Here is a 24,603-nt window from a genome sequence, read left to right on the forward strand (position 1 = left end):
GCTTGTGGGGTCAGCTCAGGGAAAATGCAGTCCCTGAGAAACAAACAGACTTATAACTACCCCAGACCTGCAAGCTGGCCATTTTCTCAGTTATGTGTACAAGTGGCCGACACAGCTCAGGGATCACCTCCTCTAGGAAGTCTCTCCTGATCTACCCCTTCTCCCACCTGGCATCCAGGTAAAACAAGAACCAGGAGAAGCTCCTACATGGAGACCTACCCTGTAATGTCCATGTTATTACAGCTCCTATAACATAGTGGATTATACGGTGAGTTATCTGCTCAACCCACCAATCTGCGAGGCCCAGGAGGGCAGAGCCAGATCTAATTCATCCCAGTCTCCGAGACCCAACATAGCTTCTGGCACAAAAATTATTTCAGTATTTGCTGAATGAATAAATGAACAAATGAGTGAATACGGAGATGTTGAAGGCATAATCCAAGGAAGCAGAGAAGATTTAGTTGAATTAGACCCATTTTAGAGATTTTTTTAAAACACTGAAGCCCAGGAAAGGGAAATGGCTCTCAGCTACCAGATGTTCTAGAGACAGAACCTAGTCTCCTGCCCCCTGGCTCTGCCCAGAAAGAACAGACATCAGGGTGAGTGGGTTGTGGAAAACCTGGGGCCCTGCCCTAAATCCTTCAGCCTCTCTAGGGGGCAGAGAGCAGGGGTGGCTGGCTGGATTGGGCCTGAGGTCCCCAGCCCTTACCAGGCCACAGGGGGCATTCTGCAATGTCACTGTGAAGGTGCCTGAGGAGCGGCTTTTGGCCAGGATGTACTGACACGTGGCAGGGAACGTGTACCGGCGGCCGTCAAAGGTGGTGAAATGGATGTCGCCAGTCACTGAACACTCGGCTGAGGGGCAAAGAAAGGTGGTTGACACATGGGAGCTGCCCCACGGGGACTGCCTCTGCCCTGCAGGCTCTGAGCATGAGGAAGAGACAGCACTCTGTCCTTAGGAATCAGGGCAGTGTTTGGAGCCCTGGCCTTCCTTTTGACACTCAGGCCACTGGGGAGATGCAGGCCTGTCCCCAGCAGCCCACCTGAAGGTAGATGCAGCCCTGCCCTGGGCATCTCCCTCTGACAGGAGACCAGGCCCTGAGCTTGGAGACCAGTCTCCATCCAAGCCCCCCAAGCTCAGGAAGGTCCTTAGATAGACCCCCCAAAACCCTCCCTGACAGGAGGCAGAACAATCCCTTAAGCAGGCAAAGCAGCTCTGAGGAAACAAAGTGGGGCAAGCTGAACCAATGGAACTGCAGGCCTGGCCCCCAGATCCTCCCTGCCCAAAAAGCTGAGAGACCAGAGGAAGGGGGTAGAGTCCAAGGTGGGGTCAGGCATACCTGGGCAGACAGATGTGCTGCACACCCACTTGCCCGCAGTGCATGTGCTGAAACACAGAGATCAAGGAGGCAAGTCTCACCTCTCCAGGCCTGGGATAGATGCTGGAGGATAGCAGGGTCCACAGAGCTCCTGTCCCCAGCCCTCAGTCTTCCCATCTCTAAAATGGGTGGTAGAGATTCCCCCATCTCCACGGGTTGGATTAAATGAGATCGCCTGGGACTCAGAGATGCTGAGTGAGTGCCCCCATATTGCCAGGGGTCCCAGACCCCAAATGGATAGCCCTGGTGGAAAACCCTGGAAGTCACCACTGCCCACCCCCACCCCCACCCCTGGCTGTGGACACAGACCAGGCATTGCAGTCTTCTTTCACCACAGAGCCAGTTGGGTACAGGGTCCCATGGAACTCACAGGGACATTCAGCTGGTGCCACGCAGTCCCCATCCTCAAAGATCAGCCCTAGGGTCACAGGAAAGGCCCACTTAACTCACCTCCACTCCTGTTCGTAGACCATTCATGGCTGTCCAGGGCCTATGACAAAGATCCCTTTATCCAAGTTTTCACCACTGAACCCACTTTCAAGCTTTCTCCTGCATAAATCCTTGGCTCAGGCCAGATCTGAATCTCCTCTGGGCAAATAATCTCACCTCCAGACCTCTTCAAAGAACCACCTCCCCAAGCAACCTGCATGCTGACTAGCTTCTCTTCTCTACCTCCCAAAAGCCTGTCGCTGCATCTAGAACCAGTTTAGGTGCCATCTCCTCCAGGAAGCCTGACAATCTCTCCCTGACAATCTCTCCCCCGACTGAATTCCTGTCTCTTCTTGTCTGAACCCCTGAGCTGATCCTCATTACATTTTGCCTTAGACTGGAGTCGTAGGTATACGTGGCTTATCACTGCAACCAGATTCTGACCCCTAAAGTCAATGACTGTATCTCTACATTTTTTTATCCCAACAACCCCTGCCTAGCCGAATGGGCTACACGCTACAGATGTGTGGCAAATGTATACCCCCTCAAAACCAGTGCATTTATATCCCATACAAAACAGCATGTGAACGAATGTTTAAACAAATACATAGGTGATAAATGAACAAATGAATGAATGAATGGCTTGTTCTCATCTATACATAGTCCCGATGAAATTAAATACCCTGATGAACTTCTCAAGAGCCACAGTTCCACCCCCATCCTCAGCCCCCTTAAGCCAGTCATTCATTTATTCACTTATTAGTTGTGTGCTCCTTGCTTCACTCATCCCACAAACAGGCATCCTCTGAGCCCCTGCTTTGGGCTCGTGCGTGCCAGCCCAGGAAGATGCTGCCAGGCACCCGCTCCACCCTTGGCATACCATCGGGGCAGTAACAGCCGTCCACACAGGCGATCTCGCTGTCCACACAGGATGCCTGGGACTGGCAGGAGGCAGGGCAGCAGGCGATGCATTCGTTGTAGGTAAAGGCCTTCTCCTTGCAGTGCACGGCTTGGGAGGAAGGGAGCAGTCCATCCAGTCCCATCGGCTCTGCCAGGACACACCCACCCCCTACTCCAGGCCTTGGGGGAGAGGGAGGGAGGACTGTGATTTTTCTGTTCCCCTAGTCCCCCTGGGTAACCAGAAAGTTGGCAAGAGCCTGGGAGGCTCTGAGAACCACCCTCATCTCACTCTGTGGCCCTGGGTCAGTCCCTCCACTCTGAGCCTGTTTTCTCATCTGCCACATGGGGCCTCACGGCTTCCAGCTCTGACAACTGTGGTTCTAAGCAGGACAGGACGTTGAGCTGAGGCCTGATGAGGCCACCCACAGCCTCAGGGCAGAGATTGTCTGAACCTCTCCCTGCCCCCACCACCAGGATACACCTACCACATTGCCGGAGCTGGGTCCTCCAATCCTGCAGGGGCCGCCCCGCCTGGGCACACGCTCGGGCATACTCTGCCAGCGCCCGGCACCAGGTGGCTTCATCGCCCACTGCTCTGTGCAGGGAAACCGAGGGTCACACCGGAGCCCAATCTCTCACCAGCCCTCCAGAACCTTGTAAAGACTGCCAGGGCTCAGGGCACGCACCCCTCCTTGTCCCACAGCTAGGAAAGGGAGACTGGGAAGGTATCTAGGTATACAGATGGAGGCAGGACACCCGGGTTCTAGTCCCAATATTGGCATTGACTTGTTTGACCCTGAAGGTGTCAGTCCCCATTTCTGGGCTTCAGAGAATAGGGAAACTCTTCTGCCCCACCTATGCAGATAAGAATTTCTGAGGTTTTGGAAGTGCATCTGTAGAGGCCTGGGATTATCAGGCTTAGTGGCCCACATGCTGAGACCACCCACCCCCCCGCCCCTCAGTACTGGGACAGGTCTCCCCATAGCCCAATACCAGCTCCAGTCCTGGTTGCCTACTCACTGGCAGAGGTCACTGGTACAGCTGGCTGTGAAGGGAAGAGGGCTGACGTAGGCATGGCAGGCATCAAAGGGGGGCCGCAGCAGTGCCTCGCACCGGTCGTACACACCCTGGGGAAAGAGCCAGGGGCCAGAGCTGGGAGCTGGCAAGGCCACTCACAGCCCTCTGACTTCACCCACCCCTACACAGAACCCCAATTTGAGACCAAGGGAGAGAAAGAGGATGATGGAGGGAAAAGGGATGGGGCCATAGGCACAAACAACCCTGGGCTCCTGCAGCCAGTGACTTTCTAAGAGGGAGACAAGAAACCTAAGCCAGACACTAGGATGAGGGGTAAGGGGAGGGTGGGGAGTAGGTATTCTCCCCAGGGTCCAGACCTGCATGGTTCCCGGGCTCTGCTGCAGACACGGTGGGCGAGGCAGGGAGGCAGTTGTAGGCCTTGGAGGCTGGTTGGGGGCTTGTTCCTGCCAGCTGTGCACAAACTCAGCCACATCGTCCGTCAGCTTCCCTGGAAGGGAGAACTAGCATGATCACAGGTGGGTGTGACGGGGGAGGAAGGGAGGGGCCGCACAGGGCTCTGAAGGAGGGCAGGTGGAGCCGAAGAGATACCAAAAGCGGACAAGGAATTGAAGAACCCAGCCTCTTGGCTCCCATCCCAGTTTGCATTTCCCAACAGAGCCACTCTCCTGAGAAAGCTGGTGGTGATAGTCAAGAATACTCAAGAACCTGTAGTAGCTCCCTACTCTCCAAACTCAGGGGAGGCAACTAGTATGTGAGCCTGGACAAGCTCTCTCCAAGCCTCAGTTTTGCCCTATGTGAAATGGGCAAATAATCCCCCACCATGGTATTATTGCCAAGACTGTATGAGATGATGCGTGTTAAGTGTTCAGTATGTTGTGGGTGCCCAAAGGTGTCACTTCCCTTCTTGGGAAGGCCAGAGTCACCATGATTTGGCCCTGCATGCTTCACTTTTACTTCTTACCACTCCTCTATAGGTATCTTCAGCTCCCACGGGGCCCTTTCTCTTCCAGGCTCTCTCTGGCCTTCTGCTCCTGCCCCCACCCTACACTCACAGTGTGTGCTTAATATCCTACCTAGCAAAGTGCCCTTTAGATCCTTATACAACTCTAGTAGGAGTGGTCTTTATGACTCTTTTACCCACAAGGAAACGGAGGTTGAGTGACCACACACTTGGTAGGAAGGGGCCCTGACCCCCCACTGGGTCTTTAGTACCATAGGTACTGCCCCAAGACCTCTCCCACCCTTCCCAGCCTGACCTCCACCCAACCTCCTTCCTACTTCCATCCAAACCCCTCGAAGGCCACTTGCCCTGCACCTCACCATAGCTGGTCACCAGGTCATCCTGAGGGTCGGCGTTGTTGTTCCCACACAGCCCAAGAGTCCAGCCCAGGAACTCTGGGCTCATCTTGATGTAGACGGCTGAGGCACCATCCCAGGCCAGTGTGAAGGCTGACTGATGCCGCACAAGGACGTAGCCAGCAAGCCTCTGCAGACTCACGCTCCCCATCACATGTGGCAGTTGGACTCTGCAGGGCACAGCCCAGAGCTTCTGGGTGTTCACATCACCCCCACTCACCCAGTCCCGTCACCAAAGGACCCACCAGCCCCACCTGCAGGAACCATCACGTACCCAGCACCTGCCTCGTCCACACGCAACTGGTACCATGTGAATCTGAGGCCCCCACTTTCCCCCCTGACTTCCTGGCCATCTGAGGCCCACCATTAGGGAGAGATTCTTTTGTCTTCGGTGTTTAAAACTTGCTTTTTAAATTTGCAATTTCCCTGGCAGGGATAAATCTTAGAGTGTCTGAAGTTGCTAGATCCTTTCTCCTGGACGGGACAAATGGTATAAGCGGACATTTACTTGTTTTGTGTGTTTGTTTGGGGCTTTTTTTTTTTTTTTTTTTTGGTGGGGAGCAAGAAAGGCATAAGAAGAGAAAGAGGCTGAGGGATATGGAAAACTAGGAGTGGAAGAAAAGATGGAGAGCCATTGCAGTCCCAACCACATTCCCAGTTTTACTGGGACGGGGTCTCCCAGCCAGTCTAGAATTTGGCAACTTTCAATCCACCAGAAAATCAGGAAAAGAAAATTAAAGAAGGGTCTAACCAGCCAAAACTGGTACCCAAAGATCCATATACCAGTCTTTTCACAGGAGAAACACCTGGGCTTTCAGGTTTACATTCAGCGCCAGAAACCTTGGTTACCCAGTTTCCAGATTTGAAGCAGGAAATGACAATGGGAGAAGGGTCATTGCAGGAAGAGCCCTTCCCCCAACCCAGCAGCAACATGAAGTGACAGCAGATAGCAAGGGAAGGAAAAGACAGTGAAGACAAGAGACAAGACAGATTTCAGAAAGAACCATGGTCTGGACCATCTGGTGTGGGGGCAGAGTCCTTATTCCTCTGGTCCCAGGCATCCCTGATGTCCCAGCAAGATAAATAACATTGAAATGACCCTATATCATCAGAGAAGGGTGACAGTGTGCTTAATATCTATTCAAGGAGGCTTGAACTACATATGATCCATTCACAAAGATTCCCTTAAAAATGTGAAAGAAAAGAATTGAGCATGCTTGTAGTGTTATACCCTCAACTTTATCTGGAAAATTCTGATTTGAATACCCACTGTCTGGGAAACCCACAGGGCCTTGAGTCTCCGAAAATCTTGAGGGACTCATCTTTCCACAAACCCAGCTGACTAGAAACCCAGCTGGCCTGCCAGTATGTTCCTGCTCTGATGGTGGAAACTGCTGTTTGCCCCTAGAAAACAATTTTCTTTAGGCTGGAGAAGAAAGGTACTCACCATCCCCCACCACTAGTGTCAGGGAGCAGGAGAGCTCAGGGCAGAAGGTGTTATAGTTACCTCACGCCTCCACGGGTGACCTCCTTGGCCAGACGGATCTCCTGCTCACCCGCAAAGAAGAGGCTGACAGACCTGGAGCAGGTGTAGGGGGAGGAGCCGCACTGCGGGTCGTTGTGCACCTGATTGGGGGGTTCAGAGGCCAGTGTGCAGGGCTCCCGCTACAGACCTGGCCCCAAGCTTCAGTTCTGAGCCCAGTGGCACCCTGTGGAGCTTCCGCTAACGCCGATACCCTGCCCCCAGTGTGCCAAACACCTTTCCTCTGTGATGTCTCCAGTCCCCACAACGCCACTTGACCAGGAGGTCAGAGCTATGATTATCTGCATCTCCCAGAGGGAGCAACTGATACTCAGAGAGGTGAAGTGATGAAGGTCACACACACACAGCCAGAATTCCAACTCAGGACTGAAGGTGAAATTTCAGGGCTCTTTCCAGTACACTGTGCTGGCTCCCTATTTCTGGATTTTTTGTTTTTTGCAATCCAGGTTATCCCATCAGATTGAAAGCCAAAGTAAAGTATATGCTCACACAGTCTCACACACACACACACACACACACACACACACACACACCCCTCACATATTCACAGGGTACTCTCAATACATACACTATAAACACACTCCTGGCAGGCACAGTCTTGTCCTTCACGGCACACATAGGCACACATCACCCCTGTGCTGCCTGTCACATACGCATCTCCTCTGTCCCCTCCTCAGACAGGACCCACCCCCCAAAGCCATAGGACCCAAGAGAGGGAGGAGAACTGAGGTCCCCAGGGCTTAGGGAAAAGTCTGAAAATGTTTCTTCCCGGTGTGGAAACTCTTCCCAGGAGTAAACCTTCCACTAGATTACTGTTAAATGTGTTTAAGCAGGCTGGAGTCATTTCATCTAGAAGCGGGGCCTGTGAAAACCACCTCACAGTCTAATTAAATTTTTCAAACTTTTGGACCATGACCCACGGTAGGAAATAGAAATGTATACATATATAAATAAAACAGAAGTTTTACAAAATAGTGTTTACTCCTATTCATGTGCAATGCATCCTTATAATATTTTCTTTCCTTTCTCTTTCTTTCTTTCTTTCTTTCTTTCTTTCTTTCTTCCTTCCTTCCTTCCTTCCTTCCTTCCTTCCTTCCTTTCTTCCAGTTGGGACTTATTAAGTTGACTTCATAATCCGCAAATGTGTGGCATCCCATTAGTCTAAGTAATTGACACATACCCATCATGAAATGACAGTCATGAAAGATCCTGATGTGTGATACCAAAGCAGAGAGGGCAGAATTGCTCAGCCCATCGAGGGCATGGTCCTTGGGGCAGGCCCTGGGCAGGTCTATGCCTGAGAGAGAAGGACACACCCAGCTAGCAGAGGGGTGACACTGAGCACTAGGATTTCCCCAAACTCCCAGCCCGCTGGCCCTAACTCAGTACTGACCGAGGTGCCCTCAGCAGAGCTGGCTCCCCAAGTAGACTTTTCTCCAGATGGAGGTACTGACCAGTGCCTGAAGCTGATGCCCCACTCAACACAAGGAGCAAGCATGTAAATCAGGCCTGCCTGACAGTGAGTCTCAGACATGTGTTCATATACTAGACAAACTCTGACTGAGCACTAATCTGGGTACAAGGAACACCGAATGAGAAGACATGGTCCCTGCCTGGAAAGCTTATATCTGGTAGAGAAGACCAACCTGGAAACAGACCTTTGTGAGAAAAATGCACTGACAATGTAACAATGAATGCAGAACTTTGATTACACAGGCTCTCAGAAGAGCCCCTGAGCCAGCATAGGTCAGCGCATCCAGAAGGGCTTCTTAGAGGTGGTAACTATGAACTGAGTCATCCAGGACCTGCCATTCCCTCTGAGGCACAGTGCTCTTTCTTATCTCAGATCTTTAGCACCCAAGTTCCCTTTACCTAGAACGTTCTCACATCCATCTTTTACCCCTGGGACCCTTCACTTGGCTAACTCCAATTCATTCATCAGTTCTTCACTTAAATGTCACTTCCTCCAGGAAGTCTTCCCTGATCATCATCCTTCCTAATGAGGAAGGTAGGTTTCCATCACGTGCTCTTCTAACATTTGGCGTTTCTCCTCTGAAGCACTCAGTTGTACTTGAAATGATTCATTTGATCTGATGTCTACTGTAAGTTCCGTGTGGACAGAGACCACATCTGTGTTGTCGTGCACAAGGCCACCACCAAGCCTTGTGCCAGGAAGAGTACAAGTACGCACTTAATACCTAATGAGTGAGTGACTGAACCAGTCACTGGCCAGGGGCATCCAGGAGTGGGTGGGTGAGAGAGGACTGTGGGGCCTGCAGCTCCTTCCAGGTGTAGACTCTCTAACTCTCCCACGGAGAGCCCAGGCCAGTACAACCTCCAGAGCCTAGTGGAAACTTCTAGATGGGCAGAGTAGGGAAGGCCTCACCTGGACTGAGAAAGTCTGCCCCTCGGGTTCATGGCGCCCTGCCAGGGTATAGCTGCCCTTCCCAGAGAAGTAGTAGTACAGGCCATCAAATGTCTCCACATGGTGCTGTCCCCATGCCCGGCAAATGCTGTCCCGCTCAGGGCCGGCATTGTACACTGTGCCAGAGAAGAGAGAACCTGTCCGTACAGTTGCAGTGGGCACCAAGCTAGAGGCCGGTGGGTTCCAGAGCTGGCAGAGAACCCCCACACACACCCCAGCCCAGGACCCCCAGGCCTCAGGCCCTCAAGCTCTCCCTGTACCCAGGGCCAATCCCAGGGGTGGGATGGAGCCCAGACCCACCCATCTGGCAGCGTGGCCCAGTGGCATTGAAGCGTCTGCAGTCACAGAAGGCTGGGTACACACACTCGCCCCCGTTGAAGCAGGAGAACAAGTCTGCATGGGAGACACAGAAGGCACCTCCCCATTGAGCCGAGATTGGCAAAACCCAGTGATACAGCACCTCCCTCGTGCCAGGGCACCAGACCCAGCACTCCCAGAGCTGCACAGAACTCAGATCCCACCATAGGTAGCCCCAACATTCCTCAGTAGCTAGCTCTAATGGGGACACAAGTAGGATGCCTCAAACCTGGCTGGCTGTCTTCCTCCCTGACAGACAGGGGGTGTGGGGTCTCAGAGTACCTGTCCTCAGCATGCATCAGGTGGCCCCCAGACTGGCTCCATCTGGGCCTTCAGCTCCCTGTGCTAAAAGTTCCTGGCTACCAGACAAGGCAGGCAGACTGAGAGTATGGAGCCTGTGGAGTGCCCAGAGATCTTCAAGTACCATTTTCCTCCCTTTCCTTATGCTTAGGGGAAGAGGCTTAAGCATGAACCAGGGAAGGGGGAGATGTCTCACATTTGGAATACAGTAGACAGAAAGGCCACAGAGGAAAAGAAAACAAAGTAGAGCAGAGTGTGGTGAAGGAAGGAGCCATGATGCAAGACAAAGGGCCACAGACACAGGACAGGGTAAAGGTAGAGGCCACAGACACAGGGCTGGGTGAGGGGAGAGGCCGCAGAAACAGGGTGAAGTGGGAGGGGGAAATAACCACTAAACAAGGAAACACAATCTCACTAGCATCAGATAGTGTGAGAGAGAAAAGCCACAGGGCCATGGTCGTAAGAACAGGACACTGCAGAGGAAGACATGGTCGTAAGAACAGGACACTGCTCTCCTCAGCCAGGAAGGAGAAAGCAAAATGGAGTTGGAGACCGGGGCTGGAAAAGGTGGAAAGACACCCCTTTCTGGGGAAAAAAGGTCACAAGAGGCCCTGAAGAAAGCCTGCCCTGCCCTCACAGGTTTCCCTGCGGGCCAGGACCTTCCCATGGGCTGCAGGGAGGGGGCCACTTACAAGATGGTGCACATTTGGCCCGATGGAGCCGTCTTTCCCAAGAGGACATGGCCAAGGAGTCCAGGACTTCAGCCCCCTTTTCAAAACAGAAGGAAGAGAACTCGGTCAAGGGCTGATGACCTTCTAGGGGTCATGCCCCTTCCTGTCCATCACCTGGAGGAGGAGACGCCCTGCCCCTCAGTGCCCCCAACCAGCCCACCTCTGTAGGCCCACTTCTGAGAGGTCTGGAACACAGAACTCTCAGGCCTGCCCTAGAGGAGTGAAGGCTGGTTTTTATCCTCCAAGGTGGCATCTCGGTGGTCCGAACACAGTTCCTCTGCTCCATGCTCCAATATCCCCCAGCTTCCACTCCTTTCTTCTCTCCCTCCCAGCGCAACACAAAACCCCCTTGTCTGGAGAACAAATACTCACCACAGAAACCACATGAGGCAGACCGAGGAAACAAAGGCAGCCCCTCTCCCCAGGTCAGCGGAACATCTCACCCCATCCTCCACTCCAACCTTCACACAGGTCACCACCCACCATCCTCAGAATGCAGCTCCAAGCAAGGACTTTCCCTGATACCATAAATCTGGGGAGGCCACAAGCAAAGAGAGCCGAGAAATCCTATCTTCCAGACCGGAAATCCCAACATGTGGTCTCTCAAGATATAAACCATCTGAAATTCGAACTGTCCCAAACATCAGATGTGTTCAGTCACCACACGGCTAGCTGACTTGGACACCTGACTTCCTGGACCCTAGTGTGAGGTGTCTCATGTCACCTGGGACTGGGGTCCTGGGTGCAGCAGGCTCCTCACCTCTCAGAGCCCTGGCTTCCCCATTTGTATAGCTTCCCAGATCTCATGTTCTTGTTCCCGGGGCCAACCAGGCACCAACCACACTGTGGGTATTTCTCACACGTCTTCCTCCCTCATTGTCATCTCTGCATCCTCAAGCAGAATCCCCAGCCTCCGGCCAAGGACTCAGACAGAACCCTTGGTCCCTGGAGCCCAAGCTCAGTCCTCTGCTCCTCCTTGGCAGGCCCAGTCTCTCTACCTCATCCCTGGGCACTCCCTCCCTCCCTTTTCACCATCTTGCTAACCCCTGGAAGATTACCAGCCCCTCCCTGGCCAGGTTTCAGTGTTCTTGTCCCACATTGGCCCCTGGTTCCCAGGTCCTCCCTGGCTCTCCTTACCCTCCAGACCCAGCCAGAGCCCCAGGAGTCAGGCTTCCCACCGTGGTCGTAATCAATCTCACAGGGCCTCGGAGACCATGGCAAAAACGATCACCATCAGCATCCCATAGGCCCTGAAGAGCTCTTAATGAAGCCTGGTCTTTGTGTCTTTCCACTCCTAGCCCCCTCCTCAGATGTGGCTCCTGAGATCAGTGTTAATGAAGGTAAGATAGCCAGTGCTTGCAGTGCAAGGCCATTTTCTGGAAAACATTTTAAAGCTTGCCCAAATGATTCGTCTTCAGTATAGATCAGAAGTTCTTAATCATTTTGATGCCAAGGACCCTTTTGACAATCTAGTGAAGCCTAGCAACCCATTCTCAGAATAATGTCTATAAATGCATAAAATAAAACAGATGATTACAAACATACCGATTATATTGCAATAGTTACAAAAATATTTTATAAAAATGATTGATAATATTTGTGCTTGTTTATTAATACATTAAATAGCAAGATAGCAGCAGGTCTTAACATTGCCAGAGTTTGGAAGTAGTGAGTTTACATGAGATCTGGAAATATCAACAACTGTAAGGTGATATGAAAATATATGTGATTTCTACTGGTGACAGGCACAGACACTGCTATTGCTGCATTGTGGTTTGTAGCCTGTAGTAATAATTAAAGGGGATGCTAAATTTCAGTTAAATTGAGGATCCTGTGAATAACAATGTGAGTTTTTTTCCCCATCCTGGTCTATACCCTCAATTCTCTGGAGAATGGCTGAGTTCTACAGGAATGTGGCAGTATTGAAGTAAAGGTTGGCTGACTGCTGGTCTGGGACCTCCACCCTTACCGATGAGATTATTCCAGGCAAAAGCCCTCGAAGGATCCCCAGGTTCACTTTCTAGCTAATGACCTCATTCTCCCACTCCCACTGAGTAGCTTTAAAGGAAGGTCATTCCAACCCCTTATTTGCTCTAAGGAATAATGTGAGAAACCTACTGGACTTGGCTGATCCAGAAGCTTCCCAGAGGAAAACAGAGGGAGGCTTACCCTGGAATCTGTTAAGGAAGGAAGCCGGCCAGCGGAATGAGGTGCTTGGGTAAGGATAATTTTCCCCACTAAAACACAGGGATTCCTGGAGTTCTGGGGGGCATTGATGTTGTGGGGAAACAAGCTGGCTCCACCAGGAGACCTCGTTTCACCTGCTTTCGAGGGCCCCGGCAGGTCATCCTTGATTTCATCTTATATAAAAAGAGTAACAACATTGTCTTTCAACTCAAACTGCATCTGGCCGTTATTCTAAAACTTGAGGCCTGGAAAAGTGGGCAGACAGAAATAAAGAGCCTAGATAATCCACACCTTACAGAATAAGCATGCTTTCCTCCTGCCTTGGGGGTCTTCATTCATACCTATTTCCAAAAGACAGGTATTTGGGGCACATTGTTTTCTAGTATAAACAATACTCCCCAACCTGCTGGCCACAAAGAGCTGGCCACAAAGAGCTGATCCTGAAGGCCCAGGTGCATGAGTTGAGGTTCAAGATCCTCTGTGGGACCTGGTTATGGGTGGGCTGGATTTGTAACATGTCTGTAGTTGGAAAAAAGACACATGCAGGACAGGATTGAAAAGAGAACCTGAGTCGCCTGATCCAGAGACCAAAAAAAATTGGCAAAGGGAGAAAACAAACTACCACCTCTCCTGAAAGCATGGAGGACCCCAGGAGGGTGGGCAACAGATTATGGTGCAGACTCAGAGGATAATAGTTTGGGGCTCCCTTTCCCAACCAGTCCTTCCTCACAAACCCCACCAAGTGGCCCGATTTTCGTCTCTCCTCTCTAGGTATCCTTGCTGGAGCATGGCTCAAGATATGGAGTGGGGCCTCTTACAGGGCTTTGTACTTTCCCAGACCAGGCAGGGAGGAGAGAACTCAACTCACCTAAACCCTCACCTTCTTGCTGTCACCCCAGGACGGGGGGAGAGTTCAGCTATGTCCTGATTGCATCTTAGTGCCCTCCTCCTCAAACAAAACAAAACAAAACAAACAAGACCAAAACCGAACTGAGCCGACTACAGGGTCCCAAGAGATTAGGAAAGTGGGAATAGAGCCATCTCGTAAATTTGCACACTTCAGACGTATATTAGGAACACTGTTTGTTTCCTTCCAAATAACTGCAGAGACAACCTTCCTGCAACCTACAGAGCTCCCTGCCAGCCCCAGACCCAGAGAGAAATAAGCCCCTGCCCAGTGAAGACCCCTTCCCAGGGCCTCCTCTTACCTGGCCTCCTATCACTGTTGTAGCATCCTCTATGGCAAGGGCCACCTCCTGAGAGCTGTGGCTAGATGAGAAACAAGTCTAACATAGGCGAGGGGATAGTAATGGGCCATACATCCCCACCACCTCCAAGCCTCCCCCCTACCCTCTGTGCTAAAACCCTGGGGTCATCCATACTAGAAACAAAGATGGGAGCCGCGGATGCAGCAGCCACAGGCTTGCCCCTACTCACCTGGGATCCCGGGCAGGCTCGGGCTGCAGCACTGGATTGCCCTGGGCTGTGGGTGCCGTGGGGGCTGCGGCTGGGAAGGAGGATTGCTTTCCACTCAAGCCAGGCCTCTCTTTGTTGGGTCTCCCACCACCTATCCCCCCACATGCTAGGAAGCTTCTTCTGCATCCCCCATTCTCTCTCCCTACAGACTTCAATCCTTTCTCCCTCTCTCTGGCGACCTCTCTTACAAGGGTCTCCTCCCTCTTTCCTCCTACTCTCTGTGCCCCAGTTCTCTCTAGCTCCCCACCTGGGGTCTCTTCCATCCTACCTAACTTGGGACCCATTCCCCTGGCTGTCGCCGGCCTCTTTTTCCTTCCGCGCCCCCTCCGACCCTCTCCTTGGCCGTGGCCCTGCCCTCCCTCAAACCTCTTTTCCCTCCCTCTCTGAAACCTGCCCAGGCCGGTTCTCCTAAAGGTTCCCCCCGGCCCCTGGCCTCCCCTAGCCCACACCCTCTCTTACCGAGAGCCTGCACCCTCAGGGACGGGCCCGTCGGCTCACCCCAAGGCAGCGAGACGCAGGCGAGTAGCAGGCAGAGCGCGGGCGCGGGGGCGCGCGGGGCCGGGGCCCCCATAGGGGCGCAAGGGGACTGGGAAGCCTGAACGCAGGATCCGGAGCTCGAGTGTCTGTCCCGGCGAACGCAGGGTCACATCTCCACTCGGCGACCGCAGTCCCTCTCACTCTCTGGTCTGAAGGTTCCCCTGGCCCCTCCTCCCAGGCGCTGGGCTCCTCCCGGAGCTAGAGTGACAGGACTGCCCCGCTCATTACCATAATTTAGGCGCCAGATCTCAGCCCAGCCTTTGCCCCACATGACCTGTGGCTGCCCCTCCCCAGGGGAGACTGGATTCAGATCACTAAGCCTTAAGTCTCCCGGTGGAGCAAGGAGATAGTAAATGCAGCCCCCAACATCCCTTACGCTTCAAAGATCCCCAACTCAGAAACCTGGGTTTTGGAAAGCCCTTCCACCAGACACCCAAGATGCTTGTGTGAGTCTGGTCTTCCACTCTCCTTTACAGGAGCCCTGGGACATGCCGCTCGGTGGTCCGTTGTCAGTATCAGAATCAAACCTGCAGAATCCTAGCCTATTCTCCCACCACTCACCATTACAACTTCCTGGCTCCCCAAGTCTCTACTCTACCTGTTCTGAGCACCTCTAGGGAATGAATCATGACTTAGTCCTCTGTATGTCCAGCACTAGTTCAGGCCCCAGCTCAGAAAATGTTGACTGAATGACAGAAGTACCTCACACTCCCATATTATTGATCCCATCAAGGCCAGACTTTAACAACAACATACAAAAACAAACAAATAAAAGCACTTTAATTTTGAACAAGATATACTCCCTCTAGAAGGAATTGTTTAACGTTGGAAATGTGGGCTTGGCAGCCTTGGGAACCTGTGTATCACTCCCTTGGCTAACTAAGTGTTGGAACACAAACCAGATGCAAGTCTTGCAGAAATTATGATGATAATGGTGGTGGTGGACTCAGTATATAAACTTGGAATGCATTCATTTATTCATCCATTGAACAAATTTGTTGAGCATCTATTTCTTACCACACCTTGTTCTGGGAATATAGTGGGAAATAAAGCACACATCCCCACAGAGAGTATTTGGAGCTGTAGGCATAGATGAGAAGAAGAGGAGGGAATCAAAGATGGAGACTTAAGGAACCCTGGTTAGGGAATGGGTGAAGACAAAACTTGAAAAGGAACATTCACAGGAGAAGAGAGACAGGACTTAGTGCTGTCCTCAAAACCAAAAGATAAAGCATTTAAAGAAGGAGAGAGCCTGTGGGAGTGGTGGTCATGGGAAACGACTGAGGTGGCCAGTGGACTGCATTCCCCTTGTAAGGACATTTGCCACTTTGCCTGGATTCTATGAAATAACAGCCATATGACTTAGTTAACAGATGTAGAAAATCAACAAAGTAAGTTAGAGGAGAATATATTTTATGTGTCTTTCCTGGACCTTTGAAAATCCCACATTCTTCACCTTTTATCTCTGCCTTAACTAGTTAATACTAAGGTGAGAACATGGATAATATTTCAAGCTTCTTCTCCAGGAAGGATTTATATCCTAAAGTAGGCAATAATTTAGCTCAAATAAAAACAAGTCTGTTGGCAAAGCTTCAGCCATTGGGGATAAGATGAAAAGGAGGGGGGTCTTTAGGTGTCCCTGAAGTTATGATTATAAGTGGTTCAGTATTTTGGGTTGCTGTCCATCTCCCTGTCCCCTGCTCCCTGACATGGTGCACACAGATCAGGCTCCCACCATGGGTTAAATCCAGGCACAAGCTCCAAGATTAAAGGTCCCACTCGCTCTCATTCACACCTATTTTTATCACCTCTTTCCTAATCCACTCTTTCCTCTCAGTTTGTCCCAGGCTTGGTTCATCATTGTCTTTGTACCCCAGCCCTAGACCTAGGAGTTGAGCGAACTTTGGCTGAATAAATCAAATGAATCAGATGGGGGTCTGGGCCCTGGGTAAAGGTCAGCAGTAAATCAGGATGTCACTGCCAGGCCCTTCCATGCCTCAGTGAGCGTGTGTGTGTGTGTGTGTGTGTGTGTGTGTGTGTGTGTGTGTTTGGAGTGAGATTGGGCTAGGGATGTGGGATGGAAAGTTGGTTCGGGAGGGGCACTGCCACCCACTGGTTCAGGCCTCTGTGAGCCTCTTAAGACCCAGACTGAAGGGATTCACAGATCAAAGATTTCTTCCTGATGGGAATAAGCCCATGGAGGAGGCCTTATAGAATTGCGCTGGAGGTGAGATGCCTGGCAGTGGGTGAAAGCCTCAGGAGTGCACGAATGTGCCTCTATTTGCGCATCCATTGATTATCCCTACCCACTGATGTGAGTCTCAGGACCTCCACAAAAAAGTAGTCTGACCCCCCCCCCCCAAAATAGTTTCAAACCTCCCCAGGCCTCCTGAGATCCTCTCCCTCAACTGCTTGTGTTTGGGGGAGCACAAGGTCTCACTGGCAGTGAGTGACAGGGTTGAGATTCTGTCTAACTCCAGTTCTGCCTAACTCCAGATAATAAACAACAAAACAACGCACATTCGTTGAAGACTCACTAACTATCACGGTCTATTTAAACTCCCTACACCCGTGTAGATTTCATCGAACCCTCCAAGGGGAGGGCCAGCATCGAGTTCAATCACCGCCGCCACCACAACATACACACAGTCGGGGACATTTGCTCCGGAGGGCGTCGTTGGGAGGCGACGAGCTTCCAGACAGGTGTTCTGGACGGCCCAGCGGCCCCGCCCAGGCCCCGCCCCCCCGCGCCCAGGCCACGCCCCCACCGCTCCCAGGGCTGCCGGATCTCGTTGCGGCTCCTGCCGGCTTGGGGCCGCCAGGCATCCGAAGTAGCGAGTTGTGTGGCGACGCTGCGATCTGGCCCAGCCATGGACCGGAAGGTGGCTCGAGAGTTCCGGCACAAGGTCAGAGCTTTTTAGGGGCCCCTAAAGCGTCCAGGACTCCGGAGTCCTGGACAGGGTGAGTGGGGGATTGTCAGACCGAGTGCCACCCCTCCCTTTTCCAGCCCGGACTTAGAGCTGTGGATGCACTGGGACCCCTGAGAGTCGTTTGATTTCCAGCTGGGATCCCCAGTGAAATAAGGGAGGGGACACTAGGACTCCAGGTGTGGGAAGCCATAAACCGATCTCCAGAAAATGCCCTTTCTCCTTCTGCTCTCCAAGGGTGGGAACTTCTCTGGGGTTAGAATTCCTTCCAGCCTTGGCCTGAGGACAGGATGCTTCTCTGACATGCCCCATAGTCAGTCCCCCAGCTCCTAGTGCCCCAAGCTCAGGGCTGTTGGAGCATATGGAGAGGGTATGGGACAGTGTCTGAGAGGTGAGAATTGGTGGGAAGGAAAACTGGTCATCTCTCTCTGTCCTTTGACCTCAAAACATGAGTTAGAAGCACTTTAGGGAGCCTTTCCCCACTTCAGGGCGCCTTTCCCCACTTCAGGGCATATCTTAGGGCCTGAGAAGCAAGCCCCTGGCACTGACAAGGGGGCAGTGGGAGGAAGGGAGGAGGTACGGAGAGTCACCCAGACTCTTCAGACGGAGCTATATCTCCCCTGGTGTGTCCCACTAAGGGACATCAAGGATGGTTCAGGATTCTCAGGCCCTCACAGAAAGGGGCTGGATTTCGCCCAGGGTGTTTCCAGAACTGTTTCCAGAGCTGTGTGGGAGTTGCTGAGGTCCTGAGACCAGAGAGGACCATTGGAGGTAACCCAGCAGACCTCCCCACTAAGACTTAGGATGCTTCAGAGCCCAAGGGTGAAGCCAGGGGTATCTGGAGCCACCCACAGGCTTTGCCTGAGGGACAGGTGACTCTGTGCCCTGAGGCCATCACAGAGCCTGATGGGGCAGTGTCTTTAGACCAGGCCAAACCTCTTCCCAGGCCTGAGGGAGGAGAGCTCAGGTAGGCAAAGTCAGGGTGCTTAACCCCTCTCTCCTCACAGAGAGGCCCAGGGAGCCAGAGGAGCCAGTCAATGTAGAGGCCACAGGAGCTAAGGGCCAGGGGGAATCATTCAGTTAATAAATGTATTTGGAGTACCCACTCAGTGCCAGACCTCATCTGTGCCCTCACATTGCTGGCTGCACAAGCGGGAGGCAGACCCTACATTAATAATTACCCACGACTGGGTGCTGAGTGTTGGGATCAAGGTTTGGTGGGAGTACAAAGGAGGAAGCTCACACTGGCAGAAGTCTCCTAAAAAAGAGGGCTTGGGTATTCTAAGGATGAGAGATAGCTGGAAATTCAGCAGGAGTTTGGGGCTGGCAACTAGCAAGGGGAGCATGAAACTGTTCACCAGTGCATCCTGTTGTGCAGAGACGTGAGGGGAGAAATTTCAGCCGCAGGGGACATTTGGTGAGTGTAGATTTCAGGCAACCCACTTCAAAGGAGCACAGCCTCTCATCCCCACCGCAAGGCTCAGGCTTGAATTTCAGTTTCCTGCCCCTGAGCAGAAAGTAATGTCAGGTCCTCTTTTGCCTCTTCCCTGTGGGTACTATCTTTGCCTCTCTTTCAAGAATTACCTATGGAGTCCCTGGTGTCTGACTTGCCCTGGAGTTAGCCCCTGTTTCTCTTCACCAGGGCCTGCAGGTTCCAAAGGACTTCGGGTCTTCGTGTTTCCATTGCCCTGCTCTTCCTCATCACAGGAGTCATTACCTATTTATGCCCCTGTGTGTGCAGGCGGGGCCGGCGCCATGTGGGCAAGGCCTAGGCTGGACTTTGTGCCCTGCAGCCTCCAAGACGGCAGGAGCCTTCGCCTCCCAGGTTGAGATCATCTAGGAACTAGGGAGAGAGGACAAAGCAGCAGAGGATACAGATGGGGGCGCACAGCCATACTGGGTGAAATTTACAGCTTCTGTTGATTGTTTTCTAGGTGTCCCTTCCTTAGTGCTGTAGTGCAAATTTACCCCTTGGGAATGGTTTGTAATGGAAATCTTTATCTGTTGGGAGTAGCACTAAAAGTGGTATATTGTCATGGAAAGTGCTGTGTGGCCTTGAGCAAGTTATTAACCTCTCTGTGCTTCCGCTCTTTGATTTGTTAAATGAAGATAACAATAATATTTGCCTACTAAGGTTCTTGTGAGTGTTGGGTGAGATCTACACGGGTGTAGGGAGTTTAAATAGACTGTGATATTTAGTGAGTCCTCAACAAATGTCCATTGTTGTTGTCTGTTATATGAAGTTGGGCAGAACTGGGGTCAAATCTCAACCCTGCCACTCACCGCCAGTGAGACCTTGGGCAAGCCATTTAATCTCACTGAGTTCTAGTTTCCTCGGCTATGAGATGAGGTTTACAGTGCTTACCACACTGGACAGTTAGGATTAACTAGGAATTCAAGTACTGGCTACTCTGGACCTGTGGTAACCATTTGGTCCATGGCCACCCGCAGATACCTGCAGAGCATCCTGTTGGATGAGCCAGCAGGCTCCAGGCTATTGAGTAGAGTCCCTTTCTCTGGGCTTGTGCAGTTTCCCAAGGACATCAGCAGTACTTACATGCCCTTCCCAGTCACCACCTTGGGCCAGGATACCAAAGAGAGGGAAGGGGAGCATCAGAGACCAAGTAAGCCTCGTCCCCAGAGAATCAGATTTTCAAAAGAAGGCTGTCCTTCTGCTCACTGTGCCTGCATGTTGGAGGAACTTGGTTACTCATTTGCTCAAAAAGTTTTTATTGCCTGTTCAGTAATCATTCATTTATGGATATCTGTAGTGTACCCTGCCGAGGCCAGGCCCCTGGGGGCAGGAGGAAGGGGATCAATAAGAAGGTCAGAAAGGCCCCCTGCCTTCCAAAGTTTTACTAATCATTCATGCAGTAAACATTGACTGAGCTCCTAATATATGCCCAACATTACTCTAACCGTTGAATAATAAAACAAAGTCCCTGGCTCCTTAGTACACTCTAGTGGGGAAGACAGACAGTTAACAAGTAAACCAATACAAGTATCATACAAAGTAGTGATACATGTCATGGAAAAAATAAACTAGGATGAGAGGACAGAGAGCAACCAGTTGGTTGTCAGGAAGGCCTCTCTGAAAAGGTGATATTTGAACAGACATCTAGAAAGAAGGGAGGGAAGGAGCCATTCCAAGGAGTGGAAGAACTTGGAAGAATATTCCAGGAGGAGGGAACAGTAAAATACAAAGGCCCTGAAGCCTTTAGGAACAGCAGGGAGGGTGGTGTTTCTGAGAGGAATTACAGATTGAAGAGTAATGGGTGATGAATTAGAGTGGGGTGGGGGCCTGTAGACCAGGGTCAGGACTTGGGGTTTTGTTCTCAGAGTGATGAGAAGCCAGCAGGGGAGTGACACGACTGCCTTGCACCTTACACGAGGGATTGTTCTGAGTGCTGGTAGAGAGCAGACTGAAGGGGCCAGGCGTGGAAGGGGGACCCCAGGCAGGAGGCTCCTACAGCAGCCCAGGCCAGAGGTGGGGGCTTGGACTAACATGAGGAGCAGTCAGACCCCGGACATGAGAAAAGGTAGACCCAGTGGGTTCTGGTGATGGGTGGCTGTGGGTGTGGAGAGGGAGGCATCAAAGGGGAGTCTACATTTTGGGAGGAGCAGGTTGGTGGGGACAAGATGGGAGGTGGTGGAAACCAAGAGTTCCATTTTGAATGTTGTAAGTTTGAGATGCCTGTTCAAGCATTAAGTAGAGAGGTGACAAAGAAGGCCAGGAGCTGTGGGAGTCTGAAGATGGGGGGAGAGATCTGTGCTGGAGATAAGCTGCAGTGAGTCCTTGAGGAATAAATGGTAGCTCAACCTCTGAAACTGATGAGGTGACGTAGGGACACAGTGAAGAGGAAAAGAAGACCCAGGACTGCACCAGGGCACCCCAACCTTTAGAGGAGAGGAAGAGAGGAAGGAACAGCAAGGGAGGTAGGAGAAGCAGGGGAAGAGGGCATGATCAGGTGTGCCAAGCACTGGGTCAAATGCCACCAACTAGGGGTGCCTGGGTGGTGCAGTGAGTTAAGCATTCAACTCTTGATCTCGGCTCAGGCTGTGATCTCATGGTTCATGAGTTTGAGCCTCGCACTGGACTCTGCACTGGTGGTGGGGGAGCCTGCTTGGGATTCTGTCTCTTCTTCTCTCTGCCCCTCCCCTGCTTGTTCTCTCTCTCTCTCTCTGTTTCTCTCAAAAGAAGTAAATAAACTCTAAAAAATTTAAAAATGGAAACAAATGCCACCAACTAGCCAGCAAGACACAGGTGTCTTGAAAGGATGAAGAATAATAAAACAAGAACCAAATATACCCAGTACTACCCAGGGGTAGTGCTCTGAAGGCCTGAGGAGAAGTGTGACTGGATCCATTCATTCCAGCAACATTTATGGAGTGCCCACGGCCTGCTAGCTGCTGAGAATATAGAATCTGTGTTCATTTACTTAGTTCTGGTCAACAAACACTTAGCACTTACTATTTGCCAGGTACCGTGCCAGGCATTAACTCAATGAATAATAATAAAAAAAATGATTAGGGTCTCAAAGAAGGATGAAATCCTATGAAATAGGTACTTTCATCCCCATTTTATGAGGAAACTGAAGCCCAGAGAAGTGCAGAGTCAGCTGGGGAAAGGGCTTGTTGGCCTCACCCTGCCACACTCCTCCCAGGCCCGTGTCTGGGCCACACACAGATTAGTGGGGAGACAGGAGAGTAAAGAGAGAATGTACAACACAGCTTGGTGAGTGCTGTGGCAGGGATGGGAACTAAGTGGTGTCACGTGCGCAGAATGACAGGACTTGTGGGGGAGCATGAGGAGAGGTTTGACCAAGGAGAGCTGATGTTTGAGGCATCTTAAAGGTGGAGGAAGAGCTCACAGGGAGAAAATGCTGCTGGTACTACCACTGCTAAGAGCCAATGTTTCACACCGGCCACAGTTGAGGCAAGAAGCGTGAGGCTTATCCCAAAGGTTTCCCAAATGGGAAACTAAAGAGAGCTTTACGAAGGATGGGCAAGGACGCATGAACCCACAAAGTGTGGTGACAGGACCTGGGAGCAGCAGCAGGAACCCAGGTGCTCCTGAAGGGGCAAAGGAAGGGGAGAGCCATGGCTACAGGCAGAAGCTCAGAGCTGCTTGTAAGGTGATGTAGCAGAGAGTGTGAGCGGGGGAGTCAGAACCCCATTTTCTCTCTCCTTGGGCTCTCACACCAGCTGGGTGTCAGAGGGCAGGGAGCCCAGGCAAAGCATCCTGGGACACAGGGCAGTGTGGAGAAGGCTGCAGAGTGGGTCTGGAGACAGAAAGGAAGAGACTCAGCACATGTTTCAGAGTCCTCAAGATTTGGGAGCCCTGGGCACTGTTCTAAATACTTTGTGTATATTTGCTTATTTAGTCCCCACAACAGCCTGAGAAGGGCAGATGTTCGTTGAGTGGAACAACATGCATTATTTAATTTGCTCTTGCTCTCTTTCTCGGTCTTTGGCAGGGTGCACACGTGGAGGTGTATTTGCATGAGCTGAATGTTGTTTGCTTTCCCTGTGCAGCTCTCCTGAAGGGCCAGTCCATATGGAGGAATGCTGGGAGATGAGGCTGGAAAGGGCCCAAGGCTAAACGCAGAATTTGCCTCAAGGGCCCTAGACAGGGGGCCTGAGCCCCCCTTCCCCCTACCATACAGACAGATAGCAAAGAGTTAGTTGAGGATCAGCCAGAGAATGCTGATGCAGGATGGAGGAGACCAGAGATAGGTGGGCCGGGAAGGAGGGATTGATGTGATAAAGTATTTGTAGATGCTGGGCTCCTTTGGGGTTTCTGTGCCCATGTCAAGAGAGATCCAAGAAAAGGAAAAGATTTTTAAATCTAATTAGAAAAAGACGCAGTGTCTTGCACACAGTAGGTGCTCAGTAAATGTCTGTTAGACGAATGCATACAAAAAGTTGTATCCGGTAAGTGGATACTATGTGGTGGTCAGAAACAAAGCAAAGGTTTTAGAGCCAGCCGGCATACGTTGGAGTCTCAGCTCTGCTCCTTCTTGGAGCCTATATTTTCTCTTCTCTCAAAGGGGGATGATAGTATCCATGCATGTCAGAGGTTTGTTGGGAGGTTAAGAGAATTTACGTAAAGTTCCTAGACATGGTTGGCAGTCAGTAAGCAGAGTATGGCCTGAATGAGAGAACAAGGAGCAGTCCAAGGGCCGAATTCAAGGAGCCCCTGCTCCAGGGCACTTTGTGCCAATGTCCTAATACCCTGCGCTCAGTGGAAAGCACCTGGCATGCAGTAGATCCTCGACAGCACTGTGCCATGCAGAGGTGTGCAGTGCCCAGAGGTGTCTACTGAATGATGAATGCACTCCAGTTGCTCTGGTCTAGCGCCTTCCTTCTATCCTCTTGGTCAGCCCTGGGCCACCGCCTTCCCATCACTCCTCAGCACACATCTGCCACAGCCTCCTGGTTCTATCCCTCTTAGCTCAGTTCCAGCTCATCACAAAAGAGTAGGTCACAAACTGGTGCAAGATGGACTGTCCTGCCTCCTCCCACCTGAACCCTGCCTTCATTTAAGGGGAATCCAAGCCTCCTTTTGTAGAGTCTTTCCTGACCATGCACTGTTCAGAGCCTCCTGACCCGCCTCCCAGCTGGAAGCTGTTCTTGCCCTCTTATTCAGTCTTGGGCTAAAGAGAGAGTCAAGGATACAGCGTGTAGAGATTCACACTGAACTGGGAGTGGAATCTGGGGCTTCTACCCACCAGTTCCCCTGGGATTGAGGTGCTAATGAAACAGCTCCTGACCCTGACCTTGGAGTCCCAGCCATTGACGTCAGCAAAGTTGAAATGATGTAACTTGACTCTCCCCCTGGAGGGGGAGGGGAGGTGAGGGACTGAAGGGATGTGGAGAGGTGAAGGAGTAGCCAGGAGGCTGACTAGTGGACAGACGGCAGGGCTAGCCCAGCCTAGGCCAGGACAGGACAAGGCAAAGTTGCCCCTGGCATTGGTGACAGAGAAGAACGGTAGGGTCCTTCCAGCGGGTAGGATGT

General features: G+C 51.7%; 2 protein-coding genes across 2 annotated transcripts in view; one reads left to right on the forward strand and one right to left on the reverse strand.

Moving 5' to 3' along the window:
- OTOG (otogelin) overlaps positions 1-14,783 on the reverse strand; it is an 89,390-nt gene extending 74,607 nt beyond the window's left edge. Inside the window, 15 exon segments of the mRNA XM_019456074.2 lie at positions 710-855; positions 1,341-1,387; positions 1,689-1,797; positions 2,689-2,817; positions 3,194-3,303; positions 3,729-3,835; positions 4,103-4,233; positions 5,067-5,272; positions 6,610-6,728; positions 9,032-9,186; positions 9,371-9,463; positions 10,420-10,495; positions 13,854-13,914; positions 14,083-14,152; positions 14,581-14,783. Coding sequence (XP_019311619.2) covers positions 710-855; positions 1,341-1,387; positions 1,689-1,797; positions 2,689-2,817; positions 3,194-3,303; positions 3,729-3,835; positions 4,103-4,233; positions 5,067-5,272; positions 6,610-6,728; positions 9,032-9,186; positions 9,371-9,463; positions 10,420-10,495; positions 13,854-13,914; positions 14,083-14,152; positions 14,581-14,692 — 1,671 coding nt within the window. The 5' untranslated portion in view covers positions 14,693-14,783.
- A 2,639-nt stretch (positions 14,784-17,422) lies between these two features.
- USH1C (USH1 protein network component harmonin) overlaps positions 17,423-24,603 on the forward strand; it is a 47,024-nt gene continuing 39,843 nt past the window's right edge. The window contains 1 exon segment of the mRNA XM_053899923.1: positions 17,423-17,564. Coding sequence (XP_053755898.1) covers positions 17,529-17,564 — 36 coding nt within the window. The 5' untranslated portion in view covers positions 17,423-17,528.

The sequence above is a fragment of the Panthera pardus genome, unplaced genomic scaffold (assembly GCF_024362965.1).
Source record: "Panthera pardus isolate Hobbes unplaced genomic scaffold, ASM2436296v1 HiC_scaffold_12, whole genome shotgun sequence".
Classification (NCBI taxonomy): Eukaryota; Metazoa; Chordata; class Mammalia; order Carnivora; family Felidae; genus Panthera; species Panthera pardus.